Source organism: Malurus melanocephalus, unplaced genomic scaffold (genome assembly GCF_030028575.1).
Source record: "Malurus melanocephalus ecotype Western Australia unplaced genomic scaffold, MMel_1.1 scaffold_485, whole genome shotgun sequence".
Taxonomy (NCBI): domain Eukaryota; kingdom Metazoa; phylum Chordata; class Aves; order Passeriformes; family Maluridae; genus Malurus; species Malurus melanocephalus.
The window spans coordinates 162,523-188,277 of record NW_026623717.1 but is presented as its reverse complement, the minus strand read 5'-3'; the positions used below and the strand labels follow the sequence as shown (position 1 = coordinate 188,277).

Here is a 25,755-nt window from a genome sequence, read left to right as displayed (position 1 = left end):
TTGAAGGTGAAATCAGCTTTGTTTGAGTGGTGTTAGTGAAGCAGGAGTCTGCATTTGGGATATGTGGGCTGGTGTAACAGTTCACTGCTGCTCACCTGCCTTCAGCCCTGGTGAATCATTTGTTCTGTTTGTGAACAAGTTCAGCTCATCCTGCTGCCAGGGAAAACAAAATAAGTGCCAAAACCCCAAATATTTCACAGGCTTTGTTGCTTCCCTGAGCACCAGAGCTGGTGTGGAGAGGGGAGGCAGGAAGGGAATAAGAGAGGTAACAGCTGTATCTGTTTCCATAGCAGTGAGGTATTAAATTATTACAACTCTAGGAAAACTTCAGCTTTCTATGGTACTCACAGAGTTGGCAAGTGTTACTGGCAAGGTGTTCAGCAGCAAGGCAGACACATTCCTGCTGTACCAGGAAACAGGAAAGAACTAAAACATTCCTGTCACTTCTCCAGGTGGCCTGGGGAAGCACCTGGCATGGGGGGTAAGGACAAAATGCAGGGGTTTCCTCTTCTGGTTTTGAAGAACTGATGGTGACWGTGATGGCAGGGGTGCCCTGTCAGGGCTCCCTGGACTGGTACAAAGCTGTTCCTTGACCACCTCAGGTCCTGCCTCAGGGGTCACAGAATGGGTGAGGCTGGAAGGGACCACAGTGGCTCACCTGGTGCCACCTCCCTGCTCCAGCAGGGCATCCCAGAGCACAGGGCACAGGAGTGTGTCCAGACAGCTCTGGAATATCTCCAGTCAGGAGACTCCACACCCTCTGGTCTCTGTTCAGGGCTCGGTCACGGCCTGGGAAAGTTCTGCCTCCTGTGCAGGGGGAGATCCCTGGGCTCAGTCCCTGCCCATCCCTCGGGTGCCATCGCTGGGTTCCCCCACCCCAGAGCAGAGCCTGGGCCTTGCTCGGAGCCCTCCCTGCACCCAGGGACACCCAGGGACACCCAGGGACACTCGGGGACACCCAGGGACACCCAGGGACACCCAGGGACACCTAGGGACACCCAGGGACACCCAGGGACACTCAGGGCTGAGGGCCCCTCTGAGCTGGGGCTACTCTGGAGACTGAGCAGCCCCGGCTCCCTCAGACTTTCCTGGGCCGGGAGATGCTCCAGGGCCCTTCCTCATCTCCACAGCCTCCACTGGACCTGCTCCAGCAGCTCCATGTCCCTCCTGTCCCGAGGAGCCCAGAGCTGGACACGGCATTCCAGATGTGCCTCCCAGGGCTGAGCAGAGGGACAGGACCCGCCCTGAGCTGCTGGCGATGCTCTTTCCAATGCCCCCGGGGATCCCACTGGCCCTTCTGGCCCGCAGGACACTCCGCCATCTCAAAGACAGCTGGTTGCCTCTCAGGACGCCCAGGTCCTTYTCCGCAGCGCTGCTGTCCAGCAGGTCACCCCCRGYCTGTGCTGGAGATCGGGGTTATTCCTGGCTGTCTCTCCGGTCACAGCACTTGGATCTGCTCTGCAGCCGGCCCGCGGCCTGTCCGGCCCCTGGCTGTGCCGAGGGCCTCTGTGACGGGATAAATCCTGGTGGGAAGCCCGTGTCCTGAGGAGGCCTGTGGGGCCGCTCGGGCCCGTGCCGGTGGGGAGCGGCGGTCGGGAATGCCGGGGGATGCCCCGGGAACGCCGCCGAGGCGGGCGGGACTCGGGGTAGAGGGCGTTGCCACGGCAACTCCCGCCTCCCGCGCGGCCGAAGGGGGCGGGGCCCGTTACCGCGGCAACCGAGACCCCCGCCCCTCGCGCCGGCGGGCGGGGGAAGGGGCGCGCGCGGGCGGGCCCCGCGCATGCGCAGCGCGCCGGCCGGCGGCGCGTGTGTTGTGGTGCGGCGGCGGCAAGATGGCGGCGCCCGGGGGCTCGGCGGGCGCCGCGGCGCTGAGGGCGCTGGTCCAGCAGTTCACCGCCATCACCGGTGGGTTCGGGGCGCGGGGCGCGGCGGGGCCGCCGGCCTTTCGCGGGAGGGTCCCGCCCGGCCGCCCCCCGCCGGCGGGCCGGGGGCGGCAGGCGCGGCCGAGGCGGAGCGGTTCCGGGCGCGCTGCCCCTGACCCCGGAGCGCCTCCCGCGGGGTGCCGGCGGTGCCAGGGCCTGTCCGCGGGCGCGCCCCGGGGCTGCCCCGGGCCCGGCTCCGCTCCCTGCGCGGCGGGAGCTCGCCTCCCTTTGAGCGGCGGCTCGGAGGGTCCTCTCGGTTGTCCCGGTGGCGCGGGTGCGTGTCCCGCTCCCTTCCTGCCTCCTCCCCTCCCTCCCGCCTGCGCGCCGCCCCGGAGCCGCTTCCCGTTCCTGCGGATAACACTGACGGCCGGGAGGAACCCGGGAGCTGAGCCCCGAGTCCGCCTTTGAAAAACCATAAATATCTTGTAGCGCTGGCGACTTGCGGGGAATTGAGTTGGCAAACGGCGAGAGCGGGTCGCTTTTCCGTGGAAGTTCGCGTCAGGTGACAGCTCCTGCTTCAGGTTGTGTACTTGGAGCGCTTGACCCACTTTGTGTTTAATCTGATTCGCCGTGGTTACCCCTGGCTGATGGCTTTGCATGTCAGATACTGCGGGAGTGTTTAATAAGATATATCAAYTAAACTGCCAGAGAGAAGTGAAACTGCTTTCATTCGGTCGTCCGCACCAGCTCTGTTTCAGATTGTGTCCCCGTACCTGGACACACTCAAATCCTCAACGGGGTGTAAGAAGGGAAATTACTGATTTCTCAACTATTCCTAAAGAATCTTTATGGAGTAAACCCTTCGAACAAAAAGAACCTACAGCAAATACATTTTCAGTTGTGAAAATGTGCCTGTGTAGGAGATATTTGCTAAAACCTGAACGAGAACAGGCAGAGCTGTGCTGGTTTCCTCTTCCTGACAGCTTTTTGTGTTCAGACACGTGTTTTATGCTCAACATAAGAGAACCTCTCTTTGTGCTTTCAGAAATGGAAAAAAMCAGCCTAGTGGGCTTCAGCCATCCGCTATTAAGTGGTGTTTTGAAGTTTTGTTTTTCAATTTAACAGAATTTAAGGTCATGTCTAGAAATGTGTTGCCATGGAGCTTGTCTGGCCRATGCTGGTGTGGTGTGACAGGTGCTCACACCTCAGTGCTTTGTGTTAGTAGCTTTTAGCTTGGAATTGTAGGTGTATGCAATCACTCCTGTCTGTGGGGAAAAGGCTGSGGGAATTCTTGCCAGCATGAGGGTGAGGAGAGATAGTCCTTGAYACTTTTCTTTGATCCTGATGGCAGAATTGTGTTTCTTTGGTGCTCTCMTCCAGGAMAGTACTGCTAAGAGGATGTAATTGYTGCATGTCTTCCCCAAGGAAATGATGGGATATCTGTGAAATTTGCTTTGAAACTTAACAAATATTTAGAATTTTCTGTTTTCCAGCACAAGGACTGAAAGCTTTCGTATGATGACATTCCTCAGGAATGATGAGGAATCAGTGCAGGCACTTTCTATGTCAGTGTCTCTTTAAATAATAACAGAGGGCTTAATAACCATTTTTCTTCCAGTTCTTGCAAATGAACGAGTCTTTGCATAACTCTGCAGTGAGGTGTAGAGTGGTGTGTGTGTTTTCCAGACTCAGAAGTGTGGTCTCATTGCTACAGTTACAGCATTGAAAAGAGCTAAAAACACCAAAAAATAGTTCGAGTGAAAAACTATTTGGGGTGTCACTAGTTTTTATTTTGCACTTTCTTCAGCTCAGTTAAGGTCTGAAAATACTACCATCCCAGCATGCTTGTTGTGGCAGGTTGGGTGTTTTGGGAAACCAGTTSCCTCAGTCAGTTTGGCTTTCTCCGTGGTTTGATGTGCAGGTTATTTAGACCTGACCTCCACAGTTTCACAGTGTATTCTCTTGACAAACCAGGGCTTCTTGAGTCTTTCCCAGAAAATCTGAGAAACATCCAAATATGTTTTGCCCAGACTGCTGTTACCTGTGATCCTGGTTTTGAACGAAGTATTTTTGTCATTTTGGTGACTTGCCGTGAACTTGGGAAGAATTACTGCAGATCCCAAAGCTGCTCCCAGACTGGTTCAGCTGCATTTTACCACTCTTCCTCTCTACCAGCCTTTCCATAAGAAAATAAGCTCTTTGGCATTCTACCACTTATGGAGAAGGTGCTGTAGATACTTCAAGAGTTGGGTGCAGGAGAGCTTCTTTTCCTGGGGGAGCTTCTGCTGATGGGATTGTTTTAGAGAAGTTGGGAGGTACAGGCTCGTCCTCTGAGGAAAGATTTACAAGGGATATTGGGAACTGTTGCTTCATCCTGAGCTGCAGCATTAAAGCTGGGGTTAGTTGCACTTTAGGTGTCCAAAGCCAGGCTGGACASARGGCCTGGAGCAATTTGGGATAGTGGAAGGTGTCCCTGCYCATGGCAGGAGGTGGAAYTGGATGAGGTTTAAGCTCYCTTCCAACCCAAACTATTCCATGATTYTGTGATTTGAGTAAATGTTAGTCATTATACAAAGAACTCTGTAGACAAGTACTRCTTTCCCTCTTTTGGCTGCTTCTTTTTTCCTTCTTATATAAACTGAACTTCTGCTGGTTTGTTTTTGCCTTTCAGCAGAATCAGTAAATCAGTCTTTTCTTCCATCTCTAAATGTCTGTTACAAGTGGATAAAAAACTTGAGCAGCTGATTTCGTATTCTTCCTGTTAAAATGTCAAGTCAGGTTTTCATTTTTCTTTGTGTTTGCCTGCTTGTGTTTGGAAAATTCATAGAATCGTGGAATGATTTGGCTTGGAAGGGACCTTATAGCCCATGTTGTTCTACTCCCTGTGATGGGGAGGGAYRCCTTCCACTATCCCAGATTGCTCCAGKTCTGTCCTTGGACASTTCCAGRGATGGAGCAGCCATAGCTTCTCTAGGAARTCCATTCCAGYCCCTCACCACCCTCTGAGRGAAGAATTTCTCCCCAGTATCCCATCTAACYCTGCCCTCTGGCAGTGGGCAGCCATTCCCTGTGTCCTGTCACTCCATCCATTATCCAAAGTCCCTCCAGGTTTSCTGGAGCCCCTTTAGGCCCTGGAACCAGCTCTAAAGTGTCCCTGGAGCTTTCTCCAGGTGAGCACCCCSAGCTCTCCCAACCTGTCTCCAGAGCAGAGGGGCCTCAGCCCTCCCAGCATCTTCTTGGTCTCTCTGGACTCATTCCGACAGGTCCATGTACCAGGAAATGTCTGACCTCTAGAAGAAAATCCAGATCATGCTAAAACCCCTCAGATGGTTTCCACTAGGTTGTCTGTTGCTGGCAGGAAGAAGCCTGGCTGTCCTGACTGCAGGCATTCCCTTCCCCCTGAGCTCTGTCAGTTTGTCTTCTTTCACAGTTGTACTTYAGGGATAAATGGCAGCTGATGAACCGTTCTTTCTAATTATTAATGCTTTGAGAGAGAAAGCTGTTCTGGGYGCTTCCAGTGAAAACGCTGTGATTTCCCTTTGGCATTCCAGGTGCCAGTGAAAGCGTGGGGAAGCATATGCTTGAAGCATGCAACAACAACCTGGAGATGGCTGTCACCATGTTCCTGGACGGAGGAGGGATAGCAGAGGAGCCCAGCACCAGCTCCGCAGCGGTGTCTGCCGTCCGCCCGCACTCTGAGTACGTACCCGGGAGCACTGCTGTGCAAACCAGCCTGCCCTACAAATGTCACAGTGTAAGGCACAACAAATAAGGCACTTGGCACTTTTCACTCATGGTARTGCACGCTGCTTTGATCTGGTTAAATTGATTGTTCCGGCATTGTTGCGGGGGTTCTGGTTTGTAGACCAGAAGTGAGTCTCTTGCACGTAGCTCAGGAGTTTTCTGTGGCTTTCACCTACTGTTTTTTACAAACAAAGCTCAAGTCATTAAAGTAGGGATCCAGTAATAGGAGAGTCTTATTTTTAAATTGCTTCAGCAATCTCATTTTACACTAACTTGGCAATTAGAGAGTTCTGTTGGTTTGGTTTTTATAAGTGAAGCCACMTTACTCCCATTTCATAGATTCATAAAATTGTTAAGGTTGGAAAAGACCTCTAAGATCATCAAGTCCGGCCATAAACCCAGCACCACCACCATGCTCACCACTGACCCGTGTCCTCAAATGCCACATCCACATGTTTTTTGAACACCTCCAGGGATGGTGACTCCACCACTGCCCCGGACAGCCTGTGTCAGTGCTTTACAGTCCTTTCCATGAAGAAATTTGCCATAATATCTAACATGAACCTCCCTGGCACAACTTGAGGAGTTGAACCTCCCTGGCACAAATTGAGGACATTTCGTCTCCTGTCGCTTGTTACCTGGGAGAAGAGTCCAACTTATGAGGGTTTTATTGTTGTGGTTTAAGCCAGTTTGGCATCAGAAAGGACAGACCTTGTACACCAGTATGTAGAGGAATCAGTGACTTCAACACCCTCATCGGTCTCTTACACATCAGATGCTTGTAAAGGGAAGAAAATTCCCACTAAAGCATGGCAGAKAGTCTCAATGCTGCCTATTTATATGACTGCTTGGGATAAACGGAATATTTTGAGTGGTATAAATCCCATTCATTAAATATTGCAAATTAAATGTAAGCCTGGCTTTTGTCCTAATGAAAATCTTCCACTTCACGAAAAAGACAGCTAACTTGAAGAGGAAAATCCTTGCTCCTCATACTTCTGAAGCACATGTATAAATTTAAACAATTCTTTTAGTGCTGACCTTTGTAGCTGATGTGAGGTGCCTTCCTGCTTGAGCCTTTGACAGGTAGCAGAGTTAAAATAGGTATATAGGTTACTGTTCTTACTTCTAGACAACTTCTGGCACATCAGTGGTTTAAGATTTTTCTTGGAATACTTTCTTTTTTATACTTGACACCCTCCAGGTGCCAATCAGTTTAGTGTTCCTCCTAGGGGGAGAGAACAGTAAATGTGCAAATGGAGAGTAACTAGCTACAGAGAGCAGTCAAAGATGTGGAGGTTAAAAGCAAGCTTAGTGCATCCTGCTGACATCCCCAGTTACTCTGTGAAACCTGCATGGCCAAGAGCCACAAAATACACACTTCACACCTTGGAAYAGTCTGAGGGAAGAAGGATGCAGCAATGGATGAACCTTTCTCCACACAGATGCATGAGCCAGGTGACCACACCGTTGTCACAGTGGTGCTTGTGGTTGCCTTGTGATTTACTTTCTTCTCCTRATTGTAGTTTCAAATTATCTGTAAGTCTCTGCAAGCATAACTGACTGAGCTGTTGACAAGTGTAAGCCAAGAATTGCTTCAGAAATGGGGGGAAATGTCCATCTTGAACATGTTTTCCTTCCTCTGGAAAAGACTGAGGTATGACTTTCAGGTGGAAGCAACAAGTCTTCTGACAGGCAAAAGCTGGTAATAAGGAAGATAATTTTTTTTCTGTGTAGCTACAAAGACAAGGAGGATGTCAAGTGGATTATTTAACAGCTTTTGCTATATTTTTAGAAACTTTTCCAAATTTTAACAAAGTTGTAAAGAAGAAAATGTTTAAATAGTGGATTGACAAAGCCTGGGATCAAAGACACTCAGGGGTTTGTATAATCTTCTATCAAAGGTCATCCATGGTAGCTCTCAGTGCGTAGGGTACCAGGTCCAGCAGTAGTGCCATGAGTGGGAAGAGATGCTCCCTTGAGGTCACACTTATCCCCAAACCTCTTCATTCTGTGCAGTGGTACAGCTGCACCTTTAGCTGGGTCAAGTTACAGGAGTCTTGGAGCATTGTACAGTACATGGAATATTATCATCTCTCTGATATTTTCTTTTTTGTTTCTTTTCCTTTTTATAGGGATGAAGTACGAGCTCCAATTCCTCAAAAGCAGGAAATCTTAGTAGAGCCTGAGCCCTTGTTTGGAGGTAGGCTTGTGTTTTTGTTTTGTTTGTGTTTTCTTTACCTTAAGGTGAGTTAAGTGACAAAAGAAAATCAAAATTTGCTGGATATGGAGAAATCACAGCAGTGGTATTAAAAACCTCACAYGTGAGATATGCTACATTCCCAGGGGTACTAATTTGCTAAATCTTGTTTCATGAGACTTTCTGAGGTGACATCCAATTAACTTAATTGAGTATACATCTGTGTTCTGGGGTCCCAGAACTGTGGGGTACTGCTGTGGAAATGTTYGAGATGCTGGGATGGAAGGTGGAGYCTTGGCTGATGAGTGAAAATGAAGAGGACAAATGCCTGCATCTCGAGGAGATGACAGGTCAGGAAGAAGGGCTGAACTGTGTCATTGCTCTTAACCTTCTCCATTTCTCMTGTAGGAATTTAATTTGCTCTTTAAGCTGTGCCATGCAGCTGCTTTACTTGTCTCTGTCCTTCTCATGTGGACCAGGCCATTTCTGAACTGGCCTTTGCCATGTCAAACGGATTGAGAGCTTTGCCCTTTTCACCAAGGAAAGCTATGCAAGTGCTCATCACTGCAGTGGTCTTACACCCATGGAAATGCTCTTTTCTATCGTTTAGTTCCTGTGTTAGGAAGGAGAGGGAGGCCAAGCTTCAGGTTTACCCCGGAGCTGKTTTTGTCTTGATTTTGTTTTTCATCATCAGAGGGCAGCACACAATGCCAGGCAATACAGGTGCACACCACTTGCTTTTATGCTGTACTTGCTCAGATAGCAATAGTAGCTTTTTTAGTTTTAATCCTTGTAGCAGTTTTGTTTCTCTGTCTCTTTTGGGAGCTGGAAAATTTTGACTCCTTTAATATGCTTCAGTCCCCAGTCCCACCATCAGAAAATTGTTTATTCTTTAGGCAGAATATGAATCGCTGAGATGGACAAACTTAACTTTCACTTCTACATACTGATGTGAGATAAATCATGAATTGCCAACAATTTGAAATACACACCTAATTTGCATTTGAGCAAAAAGGGAATGACACAGAGTGTCGCCTTCACTGAAGTTGTTGTGCACTTGTATGAGCTTCATTGGTATAATTTCATACTCTTCTCCTCCCTGCTGAAAGGCCACCTTGTAAACAACAGTGATGCTAGGCTTTGAAGGTCTCAACCATAAGATGGAGTGACACAAAAACAAAGACATACTGTGTTTATCTAGTCCTTGTGCTTCCCATCCTACCTGGGTTTTGGAAGTGGGGCTTTAGTAGCAGAGSAGGGCAGTTGTGCAGCAGTAAATGTGCATCCAGAGGAAGATGCCCTGCTGATGCCTCTCTGAGCTCTCTGCACTTTTTCCTGTGGCCAAACAGTTTTTGACAGAGATCAACGGTTTTTGACACCTGTGGGTTCAAGAATCAGGATTGATATCTGCTGACCCTAATGCTTGATCTTTTTATACCTATTACACACTGATCTTGGTCATGCTGTCACTGGCCACCACTGAGGTGACCTGGATCAGTGACACCCTCCTGGTACTGTCTGATCCACCAGTGGCACTTGTGTTCCTGACAGAGAGCAGCCTGACAATGTAGCTGAACCTGAAGAGATAATTGGTGTCAGCTTTAGCCTTAGAGCAGGGGAGGTGGCAGTTTCTGTTTTTAAGGGTCATACTGAGGTAGTTGTATAAGCTCAGGGCTTTTTTTCCAGTTGAAGAGGTGACCATGTGTATTTGTGCCCTGCTGGATACGTGGATTCCATCATTCAGCATAAAAGATCCTCCTGGACTGCTGAGAGCCTCTTCTCKTGTGCTGCCAGGCTGGAGCTGAGCCTGGCAGGGACATGCTGCTTTTATTGAAATGCTCCTTCAGTTGCTGTTCCAGCTGAGTTTAAGTTGTTCCCAGGTTGGCTTTAGAGGGTTCTGCTTGTGCCTGAGCGCTCAGGGTGAAGGAGATCTCATTCCCTGAAGCTGAGAGGTGTTGTTCCCCCAGCATGTTCCTTGTTCAGGCTTGCTTTCTTTATCCATGGTAGTTTCTATCATCACATTTCCCCTGGGTATAGACTGTATTCATTTTACTTTAATTTGTTTATTGTCTATTAAGTCTTGTTGCAGTTGGGCTTAGAAAGTTCTGTCTTTCAGTTGRCAGTAAAGGAGATAAGTAGCTGGAATAATCTTGGCAGACAGTTCTGTTTGTATTCCAAGTGCAGTGGTTGTGCTGTACCTTAGGACTTCAGTGGGACTTGGGTGTATTTCTGATCCCTTCTGGGCTGCTGTCTCTGTCCAGATGCAGATAATCAGTTCTGAAGGTTTCTTTGCAAATGCTGACACTGGATCTAATGGAAGAATGTGTGGCTGTTGCCAGTCCAGTCATGAAGTTGGGACAAGATCAGGATAAGAAATAGTAAATAGAAATGCACTGTGGAAAAAACAGTTGTGTTCTTTATAAAGAAAATATTTTCTTTAATATTTTAATCTTTTGATGCTTTTCATCCCCTTGAAGGCCTCGGGTAAAATCTTGTCTGGAGTTGTGGCAAGGTGATGCTGTGACAGCACTGGCACTACATGCTGAAGGGCCCTGGTGAGCCCATCAGAAGGGGACTTTGGGTCTCTCTCTGTTGTTGATAAATGTTTTGTTTCTGGGTTAAGGTTTGCTGGAGGGAGGATGTGTTAGGAACTGGAATTTACAAACTGCCTACTGCCTATTTCTATAATCTCCAGCCCTTCCCAAGGACTTCTATTCCCACATCATCCCTGCTTTGGGTTCCTGTTCTGTTTTCCTACACGTGTGATGGAAAGTACTAATGGGTGTTTATTTTGATAATAAACTTTTGAAATAATTCTTTATTTTTTTTTAAGCTCCTAAAAGACGCAGACCTGCTCGCTCAATATTCGATGGCTTTCGGGATTTTCAGACAGAAACCAGTAAGTGTCTACAGATCAGTAAGCCTGATATTCTGTTTTATTACTTTTAATATAAATAAGATGGAAAAATTATTTCTGTTGTAGGCTAGGACAGCTTTCATTTGTTGAAACATTTTTTAAATTGGCTGCTGTATAGCAGGGTACATTATTAGAAGTACAGAGTCATAGAATTGTGATTATCACAGTATATTCTGTCAGCTTCCTTATGGCAAATACTTTCTTCCTAACTCTCAAAAAACCCCCTTTTTCTGCTGTAGAGAGACCTAAAAAGGGGGAAGAATTTTAACACMCAAGGAGAAATTAAATTCATCCACTGAATATTTCTTGGCTAGGCAATGGATGTTCTGGCACTTGAATTGCATTTGAGTAGCCCTGAGGCTTCTTCTTTGGCCACATGTGARGTTCTCATGGCTTTAAGTGCTGTGTTTGCCCTTGGCTGTTCAAACACAGAATCTGCAGATGCCCAAGCACTGGCTGATGTTTCATCCATYAAGTGCCACAGAATGGATTCTGTGACAACACAGCACCACGTATTGCACATCTGAGTTATGACTGTCCTGCTGATGTTGCTGGAGTGTTCCAGCAACAGAACCTTACAGAATCAGTAGGGTTGGAAAAGTCCTCTGAGACCAAATCCAACCATTCCCCCAGCACTGCCAAGGCCACYAYTGYCCCTTGTCCCCAGGTGTCACATCCACACATGTGTTCAATCCCTGYAGGGATGGGGACTCCACRACTGCCCTGGGCAGCWGTGCCAGGGCTGGACAACYCTTTCCTTGAAGAAATTTTCTCTAATATCCAATCCCAGCCTCCCCTGGTGCAACCTGAGGCCATTTTGTCATCCTGTCACTGATTACTGGGGTACATGGATCATGTTCCCATATAGTTAGGAGCTGGCTGCCAAACTGATAATAAATGTTGATAATTACTTTCTTTCCCCTGACAGGTTTGGTCAGGATTTTTCAGTAATGATGAACTCAGCAAGTATTGAAATCACTGGCAGCTGTGTCAATGAAAATGCACCATTTTCAGAATCAATACCCTGAAATTTTTTCTCACCYTCTTTCAACCTGATCTAGCAGAAGGGGTCCCAGCCCATGACAGCAGRGTTGGAACTGGATGATCTTTAGGGTCTCTTCCAACCCAGACCATTCTGTGATTCCACTCTTTAGACATTTAGAGATGCATTTAGACATTTAGAGTGTATCTGASAGATACACTGTGAGGGTTTATGGTGAAACTTTATCATGCTTTTTGGGCAGAACTTTATGGGTAGGACATCACTGCCTGGCTGTCTCTGGAAAAGCAGTGCTGGCCATGAAATTCCAGATGTTCTCGTGTCTCCTAGGGCTGCTCCACAGGGATCCYTTATTCCCTATGTGTCTGCTCAAGCGTGGGTTTTACACTTTGGCCCACTGACAGCTCCTTCCACAGTGGAAAATTTTTGATCATGGGAGAGACCTTGCCCATTTCAGCTGACCTGGTTCCATAAAATACATCACATATCTGCTGTGATTTACCTTTATTGTACTTGGTCACGTCTGTGTTGGAAATGTGTTCTGTACTATTTCAGATGGAAATCATACACTTCAAAAGAAAAATCCAAAGAGAGGTTCCTCCATGTAAACTAAATCTGTTTGTTTCTTTCTTTTCTATGGAATTGTCCCACAGTCAAGTAATGGAAACACTGCACTAGAARTATTCCTTTTATAAGTACATTGCTACAATCTAGCTCAGTTAAAAGCATCACTGGGGACAAGTCACATCTTTTGTTTTCAAATACTGATATGTGACCCCTAAGGTTTATTAAGATGTTGTTTAATAGTGAAAGCACATGAGAAAGCTGAGGCAAGGGGGTTCTGCTTTACACACTAGTGGGTCTAACCCTGTGATTCTCCCTAAAAGATATCCTAGGATTTGTGGTCCTATTCCTCCCACTAACTGCACTAACCCTGTTCTTCCCAAACCTCCTAGGAGATGGAGGTGATTTCACCCCAGAAGTTTTGTGTTTGATCATTTAGCCAATAATAAATCCTGCTGGTGAGTATGTTTTGTCTAATTGCTCTCCCTTTCCTCTTGGGGCTGTGCAGTCCGGCAGGAGCAGGAGCTCCGCAATGGAGGGGCGGTGGACAAGAAGCTCACGACGCTGGCAGAYCTCTTCAGGCCTCCCATTGACCTGATGCACAAAGGCAGCTTTGAAACGGTGAGGACTCACATTTGGGGTGGCTGGARAGGCTGGCAGCATGGATCCATGGCTGGACAGTCAGAAGGTGGCAAAAGACTGAGCAGTGATCAATATTTGATGGACTGTGTGTGAAATGTTGGTGACATATTGAAGGATGGGACCCACAAGGATCATTGAATCCAGCTCCTGACAATGCAGAGCACATTGTTTTATGTTTCAGTGTGGCAAAACACACTTGATAAAAGACTTCACTGAGCTGGTCAGAATGGGAAAATGGCATCCCTTGAAGTTCCTCCACAGCGGGTACAGAAATAGCTGGAGTAAGATTGGTTTGGGCAGGTAAGGGAGAGCTTTGCAAGGAGCAGTGTGGTTTGCAGCACAGCCCTGCTGAGGAGCTCAGGTGGAGTTAATGTGGCTGAGTGGATTCTGCTACCTGAGTGAGTAAAAGTGTTTGAATGCAGCTTTGCCATCAAGCCACAAGTTCATCATCAGTGGAGATCTTGCTCTTGTGTAAAATCACAGTGGTTGTCGCTTCTGGTAGTGCTGGGAAAAGCAACCCAGAGATACAGGATGCTGTCAGCTTTAAATCATCTCAGGTGTCACCTTCCCTGACTGGGTCGGCATGTGTGGATCTATTCCTAAATTGTRACAATGTGGATCAGTGACTTAATTAATGATTAGAGAACATGCAGATTGTTGTGTATTTTCAATTTTTGAGTCCATAATTTCAAGATATTCATAAGYTGCAGTTACTACTGAGCTTTCTCCTGGTCATCTTTGAATAGAAGAGATTGATGATGGTGATGATCATTATTGTTACTGTGTGAGAATGCAAAATAATTATTAAATGGTGCAGCACAGATGGTGGAGAGCTCACTGCACGGACTGAACAAAAGTATTATTTACCTTGTTTTCTGTGCACAAATACTAGAACACTGCTGGAGAGCTTTTGGTGAAACACAGTGTGCCTTTATGGAGTCTCCAGCTCTCACCCTGTTACCCTCATTTCTCTTTTTATGCTTCCCAAATCACTGGGGATCACTTGCCTTGTCCCTAATTCCTGTGATCTGAGGGTGCCCCCCCAGGATCTCCTAACAAAATTCCACACGTGAAGGGATGCTGGCAGAGGACAGCAGTGTCCACCTCGGGAAGCAATGTGGTGCAGTGGCAGCAGAGGAGCAGCCTGAAGCAGTTGATTCTCAGGTGTTCCTGCCTGGTGATCTCTGGTGCAGGGTTTGCTTCAAACGAGATGTGTTGGGTCTTCCAGCTGATGGTACCTGCTGGGCCTGGGGTTCAGAGCTGCTGGTGAAGCCATTAAATGTGGTGAAAGGCACCAGTGAGGGGAATTTACATGGCAACAGCCAGTGCTGCTCCAGGAACAGTCAGCGAATGGAATTTGAGATGGGTGCTTGTCTTTCCTTGGGTCTTGCTGCAAACGTGTGGGTTATGGCATCTTTCACAGTCAGAAGCAGTGTCAGAGAGTGAAATAACTGATGGATTTGTTTGTCCTGAAGTCTCTGCATTCTTAGTCTTGAAAATTTAAAAAATAAATAAAAGGGGGGTGGGCTGGCGGTGGGGAAGGGGTTTGTGTATACTCACCTTGCCGTGTTCTTGTACAGTTCCTTATCCCCTGGGATACCCTTCATTCCACACTGATGCTSCTCAACTTCATTGCAATATAACTCCACTTTTTTAATGTGTTGATTATTTTCCCTTGCATTTTACCTTTTCTGACTACAAACTGCTCTACTGCTTCAGCCWGGGCCAGTGTCAGGCCTCAGTGACCACAGTCTCTCAAAATTCATCTCTAACAAGCTGCTGTTGGCTTCTCCCTTCTCTGTATGCTGAGATAAATGTATATAAACCATATGATAAATCAGAGATGCTCATCACATTCCAGAGTATCAAAGACTAAATACTGTCATCATGATGCTCTTGTAATTAAGTTTTGATCTAAGTGGGGTTTTCTTTCCAAGGTTGATGTGTGGTGTATTCCAGCCTCTGGAGAGGTGTGGAGAAACCCTCTGCCAGGTAGATTTATCAGAGGATCTGATAAATGGGGCCATGTAGATTTATCAGAGGATCATTTAGGATTTAGGGCTTCATTGGCAAAAGTGCTGACATTGGTCTTGTGTATCTTTATTGCTCATCAGCTGTTGCTACTCTTTGGGCACTTTAAGGTTGTTAAAGTATATTTAATTATCTTTAGTTTTCCCCAGGAAACCTTAACTGCCGTTCTCTCCTAAATGTGGAATCTGTTAGGATAAATCACTCAAGAAGAATAAATAAATTGCACACCAAACATGTCTGATAGAGAGCAGCGTGGTTTCGTTCTCATCTCAGACTGCTTTCAAGGATTGCAGKTGTTCTCTCTTCATGCCTGTGATGTGAGAGATGGTTTAATTTGGGGGGTACACACCAAATTGACTTAGTTTGCATTTCTTGGTGGAGGAGGAGATAGTTCTGATGTGTGCAGTTCTGTGCTTAACACTCAGCAGGGTTTCAATGAAGTGACTGAATGTCATGTTGCAGAGTTTCAAGTCTTTCTATATCATTTTTTCCCCATTTATCAATAATCTTTTCTAGCTGCTCCCTGGTTTACCCCTGACACTGATTTTTTTTATTGTTTCTACTTAACAAGTAGCAATAATTTGGAAGCTGATCTGGCCACTGTRTTCAAATGGAGAAATTACCTGTGCATAAGGTGTCTCTAACCTGGTTTGGGTCAGCACAGCTGCAGGTACAGCTGTGGCTCAGGAGTGGCTGGAAGGATCTGTGCCCTGGTGCAGGTAGGAAGGAGGAGTGTGGCCCAAACAGGAGATTTTTTGTTTGATAATGCCCTGCTCTGACTCTCTGTCAGCTGTTATCTTCCACACTGAGTCACACACATGTCCGGAGGGTCACAAGGTGCTGGCTCCACTTCCTTCTTCTCTCTGCTGACTTGAAAGGATTGCATTTCAACAAAACTGAGCCAGCAGGAACCACCCCAGCATTTTTAAACCATACATGTTCAGAGAAGTCAAATGAGAGGAAAACTTATTTTTAGTAGTGTAAGAGCCAGAGTTGCACAGGGAGATCCAGCACTGAGAGCAAACCAAGCCTTGTCTCTCAGACTGTTTCCCCAGGTCGCTAGTTTGCTGCCCTGAGCAGTGATGATAAAATAAACGACTGGGGCGAAAGGGTAAAGGCAGACTTAGGACAGATTGGATTTGGTTTGATTTTTGCTGATTGATCTGAGCTGTGCTGGCTCTGCTCTCAAAGAGTGGCTGTTCTGTCGTGCCCTGTCCATGGGCTCTGGAAGGGCCTGGCACTGGCCTTTRTATCTCAGAGGAGGAGGGGAGTGTGGTGTTGGAAACAGCAGATCTAAATCCATCCATTGTGGGATACACAAACCAGCTCTTGAGCCTTCCCTTGTTGTTTTGTTGCTTTCCAAAATGACCCACCTATATAATCTCCAAACCAGCAGTGTTTCTTCTCACACTCTTGTCCTTCCACCCCCTCAGAAGAGCCTCTGAAGCTGTGGGAGAGCACAGCTCTGTGTGTGAGACAGCAGCACTTTAATYGTGTCCTTTTGAATGTTAAATCCAAAGCTTGTTTTTAGAAGGAAGTTAAAAGTAATTCCAAAAGTTCTGCCTGCTCTACAGGTGAAAAYTCTATTTTGCAAGTTTTCTGTGTGGAATTTCCTACTTGCATCCTTCCAAGGCCCTTAGCTGGACAGGGTAGAGCCCGAGGTTTTCATTAATATTGAAAGAGTGAGTGTAGAAGATGCACTTTCCAGCTTTCTAATTACATTTTTGGAGTGTTCTTTTAACAAATAACTACATTAGAATACAGGACTAAGGCAATCCAATTGATTGAAATAACATAAGGCTTTTTGCTCCCTTTACACTTGGGCAGTGCCTCGAGGTGTCGACTTAAATTGATTTCCTAGAATTACTTCTCCAAACACACAGCTCAAAAGAAGTCCTTTAAATAAAAGCATGACAACTATATTTAAAGAGCCTTGCCAGTTCCTTAGGTGTCACCTGCCCCACTTTTCTCACCTGGTGACCAAAGGCTGGGTTCTGGCAGTGTAAATTAGTGGTAAGTAGTCAGTGTGAGGCCCCTTGTGAGAATGGGACTATTCCATGCTTCTACCTTCATTTTTTTCCTTTTGAATAAAACAAAAGCTGCCTCTGCAGGGCACTTGGCCACACAGACTGACTTTGCAGGCTGAGATTCTTGCCTTGGTGAAGCTGAGTGTGTGGGGTTCACATGTCTGTCTGTCACGCTGTGACCAGTGCCACACAGTTCCAAACTGCACTGGCTAAAATTCATTCCAAAAGTAAAAACTTTGGTTTGGGGAACAAAGTAGTGCCCAAACAGCAAAATCTTGCATAGCATCCTGGTTCCCCTGATKTTTTTGTCCTTTGAATTCCTAAACAGTAGATTACCAGCAGGATGGTGAGCATAACTTTTGATTTTTTTTTTTTTAAAGCAAAGGAAGTTCCTATGCYAGTTCCAGTCTTTCCAGGTGGTGAGAGCATTCCTGCTGTTGATCTAGCCCTCTTTTTTTCAACAGGTATGACAGTTCAGCGATCAGAATTACATTCTTGATCAAACTCCTACCATTAACTTGCAACCARGCAATCAGACAGTGCCAGCTTTGTGACTCAAACCAGTAAGATTTCTTCCTGCACCTTCCTGTCTCCCTCCCCACTTGCAGTCTCGATAAGGAGCATCCAAAAAAGGATGCCTAATTCRGCAGTTGGACAGTCACAGAGTAACTGGAAACTTGGAGAGAAAAAGAAAACGTGCAGAGAAGGGGTGCTGTTGAATCAATGCAAGTCCTCTGTCAATTATGCAACCTACTTCAGTAGATGATCCATGGGTTTATCTTTAGACTGAGCAGGTCTTTGTTGTCAGATCAGTGAGACTGACTACACTTTTCCCTGAATAAATACTTKATTCAGCATCGCCATGTGTGTCCCCACTCTGAGTTGCTTTTCCCACCCTGCGCTTGGCTTGTTGAAATCCAGCAGCTCCGTTYATCAGAGTGATTCTGTAATCCAACCAGGCTCATTTAAAGCAGATCCTTCAGCCCTGCCTTCTGTTTTGTGGGTGTCTTTTCACTGGCTCTGTCCATCCTCACTGCGAAGGGGTTTGGTGGAAAGTCTGGCGGTGGTAGAAGCCATCTCTGGTCATTGCTGGCATCAGTGGTGTCTGTCCCTTCAGCCTGATTCCCCTGATYCCCCTAACCCAGCTTTTCCCTCTGCTTCCAGGCCAAGGAGTGTGGTCAGATGCAGARCAAGTGGCTCATGATCAACATCCAGAACGTGCAAGATTTTGCCTGCCAGTGCCTCAACCGTGACGTCTGGAGCAACGAGGCTGTGAAGAACATCATCCGGGACCATTTCATTTTTTGGCAGGTGAGAAATTGCCTGGGGATGGATGTGTGGGTAACTTGGCCCCTTGGTAGATGGGCCAAGCAAAAAAAAAAATCACTGAATAAGATGGAATTTTCTTGGCCAGCTTGCAGAAAAGATGTATTTCATGGAGTGTATGTGGTTTATGGGTATAGATGTAATTCATGGATATGCACTTGAAGGCACAAACTGCCTTCCACTTGTGCAATCAAAATGATTACATGGCGTCTAATACATGGAGAGCTGGAGGCTTATTTTCAGCTTGTCAGAGTTACTGAGAACTGTGTGTATAAACTATTTCTAGTTTATACTGTAGAACAGAGAAAAGCTCTGTGCATTTTTGAGGTGCAGTTTGTTTGTGTTCCCTCCCCAGTCACTAATGTGCCCAATTTCATAGGTGTACCACGACAGCGAGGAAGGACAGCGGTACATACAGTTCTATAAATTAGCAGACTTCCCCTATGTCTCCATCCTGGATCCCAGGACAGGTAAGACACTGGTTACCTGGAGTTATCCCATGGGAAGGACTGGCAGCTGGAATACCTCCCACTACAGTTTGGGAGGTGACATTTGGCTGAAGAACCTCTTAAAGTCCTTCAAATCCCTGAAGGACTGACTCAGTATGCTCCCAGAGGAAATAAGGGATGAACCACCCAAAACTCACAGAGATTTTGTGTATTTGTAGCTTAGTGAGTATTTTGCTTAGAAAGTGAAAATAGTTCCACCTGGTGGAAAAATTCTGAATTCTTTTTTTTAAGTCTTTTAAAAGCTTCTTGAAATGTGATGAATAAYTTCAGTATTTGTAAGCACTACATGAATCTGCTCTCTGCTCCTCCCACAGAGCTTTGTGAGGCTCAGTGATGACTTTTTAAATTGCATTTTAATTTTCAAATACATTTTGGCTTYGAGTTTTTGTTTTCTGTGGTTGTTTTTTACATGAAGAATCAAACTTCTCCCTCTCCCCCAGCTCTTTCAAAGTTGTTGCTTTTCCTTTTGTATCCAGCAGCTTCTTTTATCATTATACAATGCAGCTGTCTGGTTATATAATGCTGATCTGGTCTCCTGCTTCTAAGGACTGAAGTGATAGTGTCTGTGATCAGAGCTGAGATTTCTTTGTAGCTGACTTAAGCCACTCAAAAATACATACATTTTTTTAATGTTGCAGCTGAAGTTAGGATGCTCTTCTTAGCACTTCTGGGAACAAATGCTGTTTGCCAAAGGTTAGAATCAGTTTTTAACAAAAATGGAGAAATGCTTCTTTGTAAACTGAATGGTTTGGTGTTTTGAAGCCAAATTCACCATTCTGTGCTCACGTTACCATAGATAAAAAGAAAAGAATGGAAATCATCTGAGTCTGTATCTATGTCTGTCCCTTTTCAAGGGTGTGGAAGGAGGAAGCTCCATAAYGATCAGGTGGTAGCCTGTGGGCAGCTGCAGTTCCACAATTAAGGACTCTTGCAGCAGTGAGTTTGACCACTGTACTGCAATGTTCTGCTGAAATTTTTGCTGGAATTCATGCCACCTTCTGTTCCCTAGGCCAGAAGCTCGTGGAGTGGCACCAGTTAGATGTGACTTCTTTCTTGGACCAAGTGACCGGGTTCCTGAGTGAGCACGGCCAGCTGGACGGCCATTCCACCAGCCCTCCCCAAAAATGCTCTCGTTCTGTGAGTATGAGGCTGTTGGGGAGGGAGGAAAACCCTGACCTGTGCTTGTTCAGCTCTGCTGATTCCCCACACACACTTGCAGTTAGTGCAAGAAATACAGCCTGCCAGGGAATGCCTTCTCCCAGAATCACTGTTCTGTTGTGCAGTTTGTTCTTTGGGCACTGGGTTTGGGTTTAGCAGTTGTGGTGTGATAGGAAAATGGATTCCCCCATCCAAGGAGAAGCCATTCAGTAATCACAGCAGGCCTAGCTTTCCCTGCTGTGTGCTCCTGAYGGGTTTAGTGCCTTTCCTCCTGCAAGACTGACATCCTTTTGGTTCTCAGTACGTATTTGAAGGCAGTTGTGATGTGTGTGTGTTGTTGCATCCCTCAGGAGAGTCTCATCGATGCCAGTGAGGACAGCCAGCTGGAAGCTGCCATCAGGGCCTCGCTSCAGGAGACACATTTTGATTCCTCTCAGGCCAAGCAGGAGAGCCGCTCAGATGAGGAGTCAGAGTCAGAGCTTTTCTCTGGAAGCGAAGAGTTCATTTCAGTTTGTGGATCYGAGGAGGAGGAGGAATCGGAGATTCCAGCCAAGCTGAGGAAATCTCCACACAAGGACTTGGGGTTTAAAAAAGAGGAGAGCCGGAGGCCTCAGCCTGAGCCCTCGGCAAGGACTGAGCCTGGGACAGCATCAAACCACAGAGTCCTGCCCTGCCTCGATTCAGGGGCACTGGAGGAGTCACCTGACAAGCCTGAGAGCACCTTCCGGGGCCTCGACGTGAATGGTAAGTGCCCACTTTCTGTGGCTTTTGTTGTGGCTTTTTTGCCCAAAACTTTTTATAGGCTGCCAAGCCTGGTTTCRTCCCTTGTTTTAAAAATCCCTTCTTATTTATAGCTCCTTGCCAGCAGACATGGGAGTGATTCACCAGCAGCACCACTTGGCACAGCCGTGTCCCAGCCTGCAGAGCCCTCCTGGTCCCTGAGCTCTTTTCTTTCCCAGAGTTACCCACTCTGGTTCTCTGGGCACTCTGGCTGGTGCCAGTCACTGCTGCTTTGGAAGAGTMCTGGCTCTGATGTGTGTATTTTGAGCATCGTGGTACAAATTTATCTCCACAGACTGGAACCCTATGTGTGTCTCCAGTCCCTCTACTGCCGTACTGTGCCCCCTAAAATCTGCACAGGAGCTCGACTCAGAGCTGTTGTTAACTTGTAGTAACTTCTTTTGTGTAGGACCAAAGGCACAGCTGATGCTACGGTATCCAGATGGAAAGAGGGAACAAGTTTCACTGCCTGAACAAGCTAAACTTCTGGTGAGTGGAGTCAATGGGAATCCTTGTCTGAGTACAGGAAAGCTGAAACTGGAGAGTTTCTGTCCCTGGGATGACACTGTTGAGATCAAATCTAGTGGGAGAAAGGTATCCAGGGAGGGYTTGCACTGTCATTCCTCTTTGAAAACTGCTGGCTCTGTCTCTATTGCTGCTTGGGTGCTCTGTACACTCCAGTGCCTTCCTTAATTCCCACACTGCTCATTTCCATTCTAAATGTCTCAAAATAGCTTCTGCATTAATCATTAATTACCTCTCTCAGCTTTCTCATTTCTGTTTCTAAAGGTTTAGTTGGTTCCCATGGTAAAATTAAAACTCTCCATTCTCATTCTCCATCTCTCCCATCGTAATTCCATCCCCCCTTTTGAACGTGGATGTCCGAGCAGACTTTGGAGGAAGTCCTCCCTAAACAAATGTATTACAATATTGTTTAATTACTGTGCTTCAGGTGTGCATCTCAGTTGTGCTTTGGGCTCATTTACCTTTGAGWAGTCCATGTGGATGGCATTTCCATCAAAATTTTGCAGAAACAGAGTGTAGAGGTCACTGTGTTCCTGTTTCCACGAGTTTTCAGGACACTGTAGCCAGTTAAGCTCATTTCAATGTAATCAATCTAAAAGCTGCAGTTATGGGGAAGGCCAAAGCATACCTCATCAGAAGGATTTTGCATTGATTTGGGAGAAAAGTATCCTATCTCTTACAGAAAATGAGGCTATTGCCTCATCAGCAACTCTAGGAATGTACACTATCCTCAGCTCATTTCTCATCCTTGACTCCTCTGCTTGAAAATAAAAGGAAAAAAAGGCTTGACTGCTTTTTGAGTGCAGCCTGTTAAGTAAATTTGTGTGTATTATTAAATATGTAGCACTTTTGAATATTTAAGTACTTTATTTATGCATTACAGAAATGTAACATTGAAATACCCCTGATAATCCTGACTTCTACTTTGGTTCCTTTTATGGACTGTGGAAGTTAAAGGAAATTTTATCTCAGCYGATGATTCCCCTTCTGCTCTACAGTCAGCAGAGGAATTTAGCTGAGTCAAAGCTTGTGGGTAAAAACATCTTTTGCTTGCAGAGCTGAACAGGCAGTGTTTGTGCTCATCTCATGTGATCTTCTGGAGCTTTTAGTCAGGTTCAGGCTGAGTCTCAGGTGTCTCTTTGTGAGCATCATTTCCATACTGACTTTTTTTTTAGCCCTTGATTTCCTTCCATTTTAAAGCTGGCCAGAACTAGCAAAAGAAATTGCTTAAGGAGGCAGTTTCACTTCAGGGATTTTAAGTGATACTTCCCACCTCTGGATTTAAAAATGTTTTATTTTTAGTTGTTGTGTTGTTATTGATGAAACACCAGCTTTTTTACACACATTATTTCCAAGAGGTGCTTATGCTTCCAATATTACCTGATGATCGTCATTACATGATGATCTTTTCTTTTCCCCCTTAGGCAAAAAAGAAAAAACAAAAAAAAAACCCCAACCTAAACCACCAAAACATGAAAAACAAACAAAAAAAAAAAGTGAAAAAAAGCAAAAAAAAGCAACACCACCTTTTTATAGAAGCAGTTGTTCATTGTGTGCAAGTTAAGGGGACTTTGTTCAGCAGCTCAGCCCTTCCTCCATATCCCGAATACCTTTGGTTTGCCAAGTGTTTCAGGTGTGCAGGAAAGACTGGCCTCTGAAGGGACAGGGAGGGATATGGCCATATTTAAATTCAGTGGTTTGTAAAGGAATTTTGATCATCTTTGCTGCCTGAAAAGGAAATCATCCCATTCCTTGCATTCCCCATCAGACACAGGCACTGTAACCTGCAAAGCCTTTGGAGACCAGTGCAGGTGAAGGAGGAGGTTGGGGCTTCTACCTCAAAAAATGCTTCTTTGGTGGCTTTTAGCTTTAGAGCAAGGACAATACCTGATAAACAAATGAGGGGGCTTCTACTTTGGRGCATTTAAGGCCTTTTTTTCAGATTCTGTTTGCTGTGAATGTGTGATGTGCAATTCAGCTCTCTTGTATTTATGTACTATCATGTATAGTTTTATATATGGTTTACCTTGTGTTTAAAGAATTGGGTAAGGGATCACTGGTAATTATTTTTTGTGATTAGTCACACCATGTGTGGGTCAAATGAGATGATAAAGTAAAAGAGGTAAAAAAAAGAGTAAAATTAAATTTTCTTTGTCCATGATGACAAACTTCCTTTTTAAAGAAGAATGGGTTTTTTTTACATTCTAATTTTTGTGACACTTGTTTGCTTCTCTTTTTCTCCAGGCTCTGGTGAAACACGTSCAGTCCAAAGGATACCCCAACGAACGCTTCGAACTGCTCACCAACTTTCCTCGGAGGAAACTCTCCCACCTGGACTATGAGATCACGTTACAGGAGGCAGGCCTGTGTCCTCAAGAGACTGTCTTTGTGCAGGAAAGGAATTAGCACTGTGGCCTGAGCTCTCCCAGCCTTCCTCCCTCTCCCCTTTGCCTGGGACAACGAGCCGTTAAATATGCAGTTAAGGGTCATGGGATTGCAGTGCTGGAATCAGGCAGCTGGCTGGCCCTTCTCCCTCCTCCTCTCTGTCCCTCCCTCCTCCCACTCTAGTGACCAAATRAGAGTGTTCAGAGTTTTATTTTCTTCCTCAGCTGCAGAGAGCATTGGGAAGAGCATCTTTCCTCTGCTTTCCTGGAATAAAGTAAAACAGTGATCTGTGTATCCAGCATGCTGGAGCTTGGAGTGGCCATAATACACGAACCCTTCTCGCTGCTATTCTTAAATCTGTTTTATTTATTTTTGAAAAGAGGGTGTGATAAGGCACTGAGGCATCTCTCTGTAAGGAGAGAGCATAACCTTCAGGACAGTCTTTCCTTTGTTTGGATTCCCTGCAGTAAAGGATTCTCCATTAACCTTCCAGCCTTCTCTTATCCACCACTCTGGTTTTGGAAAGGATTGGGGTTGAGTGTGATAAAATACTGTGGCCCACCTAACTCAAAGGCTTCTAGATTGCCTGCATGTTTTCCTCCTGCTTTAAATTGCCAGTGGACACAGCAAAAAAAAAAAACAATCCCAAAAAAGCCAGCTTTGCCCCATATGGGATTGACTGCTTGGCCCAGAGGGAAAGCTGGGAGTTCAGTGCTGSAGCAGAACCAGCCCTTCATGGGAGTGGGTGGCTTTTCCATGTTCTTTTCCCAGCATCCTCAAAGTGTCTCCTTACTTGCTCTCAGGATTTTGCAAATGACAAGGGTACTGTAAAGGTTTKGGGTTCTCTGGAAATGCCTGCCACAGAGCCTTGATAGGCACTTGGCCTTTTTCCTTKGCACAGAGGTTGGTTTTCCCAGGAGTGAGTGGCTCTGCAGGGCTTTTAGAGCACTGACTGYTTTGAGCATCAATTAATGCTTCATAGAGCACTTCCCAGCCTGTTGCCTTCAGCTCCCTGGGATAAGTTTTATTCAATTTCCAGGTTCATCTACTGTTACTTCCCTCTTCAGAGGGTTGCTTGGTTTGGGCTTTCCTTCCAGCTCTGGGGCTGGCACCACAAGTCAGTGCCCTGTTTCTCCTCCAATGTCTTCTCCAGACGTGGAGCTGTTGGTCACTTGGTGTTTCAGCAGCTGTTCCAGTGGGACAGGAGTTAACTAGTCCAGCCCTCAGAAAGGTATGGTGGATTTGTGTATTTACAGCTAAAATCTCAGTTTAATGTTCTGTTTAGTCACTGAGGAGAAAGGCACATTGGACCTGCCATAATCGCTGATTTTTCTGCCTCTCTCAGATGATTGTTCTTGTTAAAGACTTTAGTAGTCACAAATTTACTATATTCCAAATTTTCAAGATATTTTACCTTTGATTTCATACTAGCCTCCATACTTTGGAACCTTTAAATGCAAGAAATCACAGAAAATGTCTGTGTTCTCCATGAAAACTTYGGCTCACAGCTGTCTCCTGCTCATAATTGAGGTTTGACTTGTAATCATGCACTTGTATAAATTAATTTCCCTTTCTGCTGCAGGATGTAGTGTCAGGAAAGCAGAMTCTGATCTCAGTTTCCTGATCAGTGATTTATGTGACACCAGATGGCATTTTTGGTTTGTAGAGACACCTTGGAGTGGAGGCTGCTCCCTGCATGGGAAAGTGAGGGGAGTCTTGTGTTTACCCTGTAAAGCAGCAGTGGATCCTTCAGTTCCTGGGTATCCAGGAACTATCCTGGATATCCTAACTCGTGCTTCCATGTAGACCTGAAGCTTCCCAAAGCAGCTCCAGCTCTCTGCTTGGCATAACAAGTTCCAGTTGTGGTTTATTGGCAGCTTCCCTCCCCTTCCCCCTGTACGTGGGGCTGGGCTGAGCTCTGTGGTGAGACCAGGAATCTCTCAAAACAGAGTAAGAAGAATGGGAAGTTGAACACTTATATTGAAAATGGCATTTTCTCATGGTTCTAGTAGTTTGTTCTGTTCCAGGAAACTCTAATCCTGGGTTGGATTTTTTTTTTGTTTCTGTGTCACTCTGTTTTTTTCT

General features: G+C 46.0%; 1 protein-coding gene across 1 annotated transcript; it reads left to right on the top strand.

The window, feature by feature from the left end:
- Positions 1 to 1,801: 1,801 nt before the first annotated feature.
- On the top strand, positions 1,802 to 25,746 carry UBXN7 (UBX domain protein 7). Its single transcript, XM_057380971.1, has 11 exons — positions 1,802 to 1,905; positions 5,414 to 5,561; positions 7,742 to 7,809; positions 10,640 to 10,705; positions 12,796 to 12,908; positions 18,152 to 18,298; positions 18,693 to 18,783; positions 19,832 to 19,959; positions 20,331 to 20,724; positions 21,170 to 21,249; positions 23,530 to 25,746. The coding sequence occupies exons 1-11, from the start codon at positions 1,833 to 1,835 to the stop codon at positions 23,689 to 23,691; spliced, it is 1,470 nt and encodes a 489-aa protein (XP_057236954.1). The 5' UTR covers positions 1,802 to 1,832; the 3' UTR covers positions 23,692 to 25,746.
- Positions 25,747 to 25,755: the final 9 nt, after the last annotated feature.